Source organism: Branchiostoma floridae, chromosome 11 (assembly GCF_000003815.2).
Source record: "Branchiostoma floridae strain S238N-H82 chromosome 11, Bfl_VNyyK, whole genome shotgun sequence".
Lineage (NCBI taxonomy): Eukaryota > Metazoa > Chordata > Leptocardii > Amphioxiformes > Branchiostomatidae > Branchiostoma > Branchiostoma floridae.
This window is the reverse complement of record NC_049989.1, coordinates 22502047-22509061: the sequence shown is the minus strand read 5'-3', so window position 1 is coordinate 22509061 and position 7015 is coordinate 22502047. Positions and strand designations below refer to the sequence as shown.

The 7015-nt window shown below is 46.8% G+C and overlaps 1 protein-coding gene across 1 annotated transcript; it reads left to right on the top strand.

Moving 5' to 3' along the window:
• Positions 1 to 58: 58 nt before the first annotated feature.
• LOC118425409 (probable E3 ubiquitin-protein ligase HECTD4) lies at positions 59 to 6322 on the top strand. Its single transcript, XM_035834218.1, has 11 exons — positions 59 to 115; positions 357 to 465; positions 644 to 697; positions 796 to 880; positions 1749 to 1916; positions 2354 to 2555; positions 3256 to 3414; positions 4056 to 4169; positions 4633 to 4776; positions 5304 to 5530; positions 6251 to 6322. Exons 1-11 carry the CDS (start codon positions 73 to 75, stop codon positions 6320 to 6322), a joined length of 1377 nt encoding a protein of 458 aa, XP_035690111.1. The 5' UTR covers positions 59 to 72.
• The last annotated feature ends 693 nt before the right edge of the window (positions 6323 to 7015 follow it).

Here is a 7015-nt window from a genome sequence, read left to right as displayed (position 1 = left end):
GTTTGTTTGTGAGAGTGTTTGTTTGTTTGTGACAGTGTTTGTGCGTGAGAGTTGTGCTGGGGGTTCGAGGACATGCTGACCAACATCAACAAGGGGCCGGACGACAAGGATAAGGGTGAGGCTCCGTTTGTTTGTTTGTTTGTTTGTGAGAGTGTTTGTGAGAGTGTTTGTTTGTGAGAGCTGTGGTGGGGGTTCGAGGACATGCTGACGTACGATGCTCCAGTTTTCATGGTGTCATCTATGCTTAAAAAAGTCTGAGAAACAAGGAAAGATACTGCAGCTGTGATGTCTGATGTGATGTGTAGAATGTGCTATTCTGTTTTGAGTGTATAATAATTGTACTGTTGTATTTCCAGACTCTGAGATCGGGCGAAACCTCGCCTGCGACGGCTGCTTCCTGTACACAACGAACTCAGAGGGGCGGGGACTGAGCAAGATCGGGTCTGGGCTTCACGGGACACTCAGGTATGGGGGAGGGTTTGTCTGTTTGTTTGTTTGTGTGTGAGAGTGTGACGGGCAGGCACTGTGCAAAGGCTTTAGAATTTTTCTATGCCTGTTTTTCTCAATAGATGCAATGCAGTGCTACTGTGGTATGTTTGAGGATGTATATAGGGGTTACCCAGTCACCCCTGCTGTTTTACAGAGGCTTCCTGTATGCCAGAAACCCCTCGCTGGACCAGGGCTGGGTGGTGTGGGGGTGTGTGAGGGGTTTCCCAGTGACTGATCCATGTTGTTTTACAGAGGCTTCCTGTATGCCCGTAACCCCCAACTGGACCAGGGCTGGGTGGTATGGGGGGGCGGCCGACTGGTGCACCGACCGGCAAACTTCGACGGCAAACAGAAAATCCTGCTGAACATCCTCAGTCCGCACACCTTACAGGTAAATAAACACCTTACAGGTAAACTCACCACACCTTACAGGTAAACTCACCACACCTTACAGGTAAACTCACCACACCTTACAGGTAAATAAACACCTTACAGGTAAACTCACCACACCTTACAGGTAAATAAACACCTTACAGGTAGGCATAACTTACAGACATGTTCATACACCTTACAGGTAAGTAAACATCTTACAGGTAGATTAACACCTTACAGGTAAAGTCACCACACCTTACTGGTAAATAAACACCTTACAGGTAGGCATAACTTACACTAACAGACATGTACACGCACCTTACAGGTCAAATCATACACCACGCAGTGATAGTTGTTCGTCTGATCACTCCACTCTATTACTTGAAAATGCTGCATAGATATCTAGTTGAGACCAGTTGTAATCTATATCATAAATGAAAGAAAACTAGAGAATTAAGGTAGCATTTGCAAGCAAACAAGTGATGTTTACCCTCACATGGTGAAGCCAAGCACACTACAGTAACTGCTCTGTTTACTCAACACATTCATGTATGTGGCGACCAGCTCCTGCCACTAGCTATAAAATGTAATAAAAGAATACAGGTTGTCATCAACTTTACCAGTAACCATGGTGACAGCCCTCTGGTTCAGATCATTGACCTTATTTGCTTTAAGAAGAAGATTTGGAGCAAAAACATTTTTCCTTCCATGAAGGTAAAAAACGATGATCTTGTCTTCCCTTGGTTCCTCCCACAGTGTGTCGCCACTGTTCCTAGCGCCTGAAGAGTCATTAGAGCCGCCATCAGGAGGCTCGCGCTGACCAGCCCCTCCAACTCTGTCCTGCCACTTGCTATATTGTGTAATTTTGATCTTGTCTTGCCTCGCAGTGTGTAGCGTCCGTTCCCGCGCCCGAAGAGTACGTCAGTGGCGCTGCCATCACGACTCTCGCCCTGACCAGCGACGGAGTCTACTTCTACTGGGTCTGGAGCCCCGCGGTGCTGTCCGACAAGAACGCACGCAACCCGCCGGTTTTCATGGACACCTTCAGACTACAGGTTTGTTTGTTTACAAGTCTGACTGCAATAAACAACCCCTTGGTGACTATGATTAGACTACAGGGCAGTACTAGTCCATTTCAGCATTGAAACAAAAATAGACAAATCGCAGAAAACCCCCCGTGGCTTCTTCCGACCCTAAACCTCTTGTTTGTTTGTGACTCGAAAGGGTCACACTCAAAAAGACTCAAAAGGAACCTTTAATACTTATGATACTTGTACGTAGCATCTGTCTTCCCTGTTACCCCTGGCAAAAAGTTACTACGAATCTCTTGTCTTAAGTAACTGGCTACATATCATAAGTAACTGGCTATAAGAAGAAGAAGATATCACTTTCGCTCCCTTCCCAGGACCAGGACGCGGTGGTTTTCAGTTTAAGCCACCGTGAAAGTTTCTGCATTTACAGTACTTCACTGATGTGTGTTGTTCCATTTCAGGACCAGGACGGGTCCATCATTGCCGTCCCGTTGGGGCCTCGCGTGACCCTGCAGAGGAAAGAAGGCGACACGTCCAAGTCGCTAAACGAGGCACTGCTGTCCCGCCTGCGGCCGTACACACGATCAACCTCTGCCGCTTCGCTCATCGCGCTGACGGGGGGGAACACCACGCCTACTGGCGGTGCCAGGGAGGAAACCTCCAGTAAGTAAACAAACAAACAAACAAACAAACACCACGCCTACTGGCGGTGCCAGGGAGGAAACCTCCAGTAAGTCTCACAACAAACAAACAAACAAACACCATGCCTCCAGTAAGTCTTATTCCACAAACAAACAAACAAACAAACACCACGCCTACTGGCGGTGCCAGGGAAGAAACTTCCAGTAAGTCTCATTCCACAAACAAACAAACAAACAAACAAACAAACAAACACCACGCCTACTGGCGGTGCCAGGGAGGAAACCTCCTGTAAGTAAACAAACAAACAAACAAACAAACAAACAAACACCACGCCTACTGGCGGTGCCAGGGAGGAAACCTCCAGTAAGTTATATAAACAAACAAACAAACACCACGCCTACTGGCGGTGCCATGGAATAAACCTCCAACAAATCTCATCTCATTCCCGAACAAACAAACGCCATGCCTACTGCCAGCAGTTGTGGTCTGTTCCATTGGAAGTTTTATTAGGGGTGCTCAGGATAATGTTTTTATCCCGTCCTGTTTTCCCCGATGGTACGTCCTAAGGCTGTCCTGTGTGATATTTTTCAGCTGCCAGCAGTTGTGGGCTGTTCCATTGGAAGTTTGTTAGGGGGGGTCAGGACAATGTTTTCACCCCCCCCCCTCACCCCTGTTTTCCCCGATGGTACATCCTAAGGTTGTCCTCCGTGATATATTCCAGCTGCCAGCAGTTGTGGGCTGAGTCTGAAGCTGCTGCGCAGGACGCCTATCTACACCTGCGGCTCCACCCTGGTCATGCTCACGGCGCCCCCTGGCAGCAGCTCCAGTAGTGCAGCTAGATCCTTATTTGGCAGTGGCACCAGCCTGTCGTCGCTCAGAGGTAAGCAGTGTCTACATGGAACTGGGGAGATAGATAGATAGATAGAGTGAGTGAGTGAGTGCATGAATGAATGAATGAATGAATGAATGAATAGATGGTTGAGCTCTCAGTACATGGAATTTGTAGATAGGAAAAAGAGAATGTAGGAGTGAATGAATGAAAGAATGGATAGATGGGTGAGTAGAGGGATAAACATTTAATGACTGAATGACAGCAGTATAATTGAATGACAGCGGAATGAATGAATGAATGAGTAATTCTGGTCACCTCAAATTCCTGTAGTCCACTTGTCCTAGTTTTAAATCCAAAGAAGCAACAAAATTGGAATAAGCCAGTTCATAGTTGTAACTGCTCATGCACAGCAAAATGCATTGTGGGTAATATGTCAGGGGGAAGTCACCTGACTTGTTAGCCGTTCTTGTCTGGACTTGTGTATGTCTCAGGGCCCTTCAACTTTGACATATTCCCACAATGCAACTCACTGTGCAGGGGCAGTTGGAAGCATGACGTGACTTATTGATGTGTCCTAAACATGTTTGTTTGTGTTCCCGTAGTCCTGGCGACGAGCCTCTGCTTCAGCACAGCCAGCGGACAGTACATGAAAATAAACATGTTTGTTTGTTTGTTTGTGTTTTCCGTAGTCCTGGCGACGAGTCTCTGCTTCAGCACGGCCAGCGGACAGTACACAAACCGGTGTGAACTGGTCGACGCTCCGACCTGTTCCCTCGCCCGGGGAGCCGGCGTACAGGGCCTCGGTACGGTTTTCACTCCGTTGTCTTTACATTTTTTTTCTCATTGCAAGGCCGGCGCAATAGCTCAATGGTAGAGTGCATGTTCTGTACCCATTGCAGGTTTGATACCCTGTGTGGCTGGGTCACTCAAAGACTTAGAAAATGGTCCATGCTGCTTTCTCTGCTTAGTACTCAGTGTTATGAACAAGAGTATGTGAGCTGAATTAACATCGCTGCTGAAGCGCTTGCACAAAGGTACCCAAAAGACAATTAGTTGAAAATGGTCCAAATACCAATTTTCAGTGCCGTTATTCTCCCAATTTGACAAATGTTGTCTCTGACAGTGTTACTGACGAAAACTAGTGGATGCTAGTTGAAACGTCTGACCTTTCCAAAACCATATCCAGTTGCTAGAGTAACTGCTTTTTGGCATATCTTATTACCTGGATGTCTAACCTTCATCAATGTAATTGTTGTCTCTCTTCAGGCGTCTGCTACGATGCTGTTAACAACCTGATCTGGACGTGTTCCGGCGACTGGGTGGACCAGTGGCACAACCCGGGCAACCAGGCTCCGCACCACGTGTGCAGGCGGTTGGGGATACAGGCGGACATACAGGAGCCGCCTCAGGGTTAGTACACACTGTATAACCTTACCTAACCTAACCTAACCTAACCTAACATTACCTAACCTAACCAAGCCCATCCAGGCCCCGCACCACGTGTGCAGGCGGTTAGGGATACAGGCGGACATACAGGAGCCGCCTCAGGGTTAGTACACACTCTATAACCTAACCTAACCTAACCTAACCTAACCTAACCTAACCTACCCTACCCTAACCTAACCTAACCTAACCTAACCTAACCTAACCTAACCAGTGCCCAACCAGGGTTAGTACACACTCTATAACCTAACCTGACCTGACCTGACCTGACCTGACCTAACCTAACCTAACCTAACCTAACCTAACCTAACCTAACCTAACCTACCCTAACCTAACCTAACCTAACCTAACCTAACCAGTACCCAACTGTATTTTAGCTGATGTCCATCATTCTAATTTCTAGAGCCACAGGATCACAAGCTACAAATGCAATAAAATGTTTTCAATGGAAGAACCATATCCAAAGTTTTAACCTTGCTTTCTCCCCCTCCTAGATAACCTTGTGGCGTGTCCAGAGGTCATCAGCCAGCTGATGCGGCACGTCGGGTTCAGCTGCTGCCACCAGCTGACCTCTGACCTGCTGAACACGGTGCTGGGGAAGATCCTGTTACAGCAGCCCAACATCGACACCCGACACCTCGGCTGTGTCTGCGACATCCTGGACAGCGCTGTCAGCACGCAGGACAGCAGGCTGACCTTGTGTGTGCTGATTGTCCTTCAGGTAAAATTAACATCCTAACTGGTATTACTGTACTAATGACCTTGACCGTGACAGCATGCAGGACAACAGGCTGACCTTGTGTGTGCTGATCGTCCTTCAGGTACAGCTGCTCAGTTTTACTGTCCTAACTGGTATTACTCTACTAATGACATTGACTGTGACAGCACACAGGACAGCAGGCTGACCTTGTGTGTACTAATTGTCCTTCAGATATAGCTGCACAGTTTTACTGTCCTTAACTAGTGACCTTGACTGTGACAGCACACAGGACAGCAGGCTGACCTTGTGTGTGCTCATCGTCCTTCAGGTATAGCTGCACAATTTGACTGTCCTAACTGGTATTATGGTACTAATGACCTTGACTGACAGGACAGCAGGCTGACCTTGTGTGTGCTGATCGTCCTTCAGGTACAGCTGCTGTGCAATATTACTGTCCTTAATGTGGTGCAACTGTCTAGTATTACTGTACGAATGACCTTGATTGTGACAGCACACAGGACAGCAGGCTCACCTTGTGTGTGCTGATCGTCCTTCAGGTACAGCTGCACAGTTTTACTGTTCTAACTGCATGGTATTACTGGAACAGTAACAGGCTCTGTGACAGGACAGCATAAACTGCAGCAAATTACGTTTGTCATGTACTTTGCAGATGCAGGTCTTACTGGAAGCAGACGATGTTTCTATATTACTAAATTGTCATCATGTTGCTTGTTCCTTCAGGTGATTTTCAAATCCTTCATCTTCAAGAATGAGTCTGAGGAAGAGGCAGCACTGGTGAAGAAAACCAGGTGAGTTTCAGGAGATTTGGGTATTGATGATTGGGGGGGGGTCTGATTCATGGAGCAGGTTTTGAATAATCAACCTTTTTATAATCAGCTTTTAACACAATGTTGTAAATCATATGCTCCACTTCAATTTTTTAATTCATTCATCCCTTTATCCACTGTTATACTTACAGAACACTGGTGTGGCGGCTGCTGACGACGTCCCCCTGCTCCAGGATACAGGAGGAGGCAGCCAATGTCTGCAGGTGGGACGCACTTAACTGTCTCTTCCTTTTATCATGATCACTTCAGCGGCTGGAGACTTGCGTGTAATCATGAAATCCAAATCATTTGCTTGTATAAAGGAGATGACATGCAGTTGTAGAGTCTGATTTTCCTCCCTCCCCAGTGCTAGACACACAGTAACATTTTAATATTGTGACGTACTGTTTTGTTGTGGAGAGGAACGTTAGAAAATGTGATTTCTAAAAGGCTGGACACAAATTTACATTATTATGACTGTCTTATTGTGTTGTTTACTGACAGAGTGCAAAAATTGTTTCCCCTCCCAGTGCCGGACACACAGTGACAATGTTTTGACGTGCTGTTTTGTTGTTTCTCCCTCCCCAGTGCTGGACACACGGTCCTGTACCCTGATGAAGAGGAACAGAACAAACTGCTGAAACTTCTGCTGATGGAAGGTACAAACTGCTCTTCTAAA

What these genes read in the sequence shown, in the direction of transcription:
- LOC118425409 (XM_035834218.1), top strand. Translation starts at nt 73, where the DNA reads ATGCTGACCAACATCAACAAGGGGCCGGACGACAAGGATAAGG. An exon ending in TGCCAGGGAGGAAACCTCCA is followed by an intron (nt 2,556 to 3,255) that starts GTAAGTAAACAA and finishes GATATATTCCAG; the next exon opens with CTGCCAGCAGTTGTGGGCTG. An exon ending in CAGCCTGTCGTCGCTCAGAG is followed by an intron (nt 3,415 to 4,055) that starts GTAAGCAGTGTC and finishes TGTTTTCCGTAG; the next exon opens with TCCTGGCGACGAGTCTCTGC.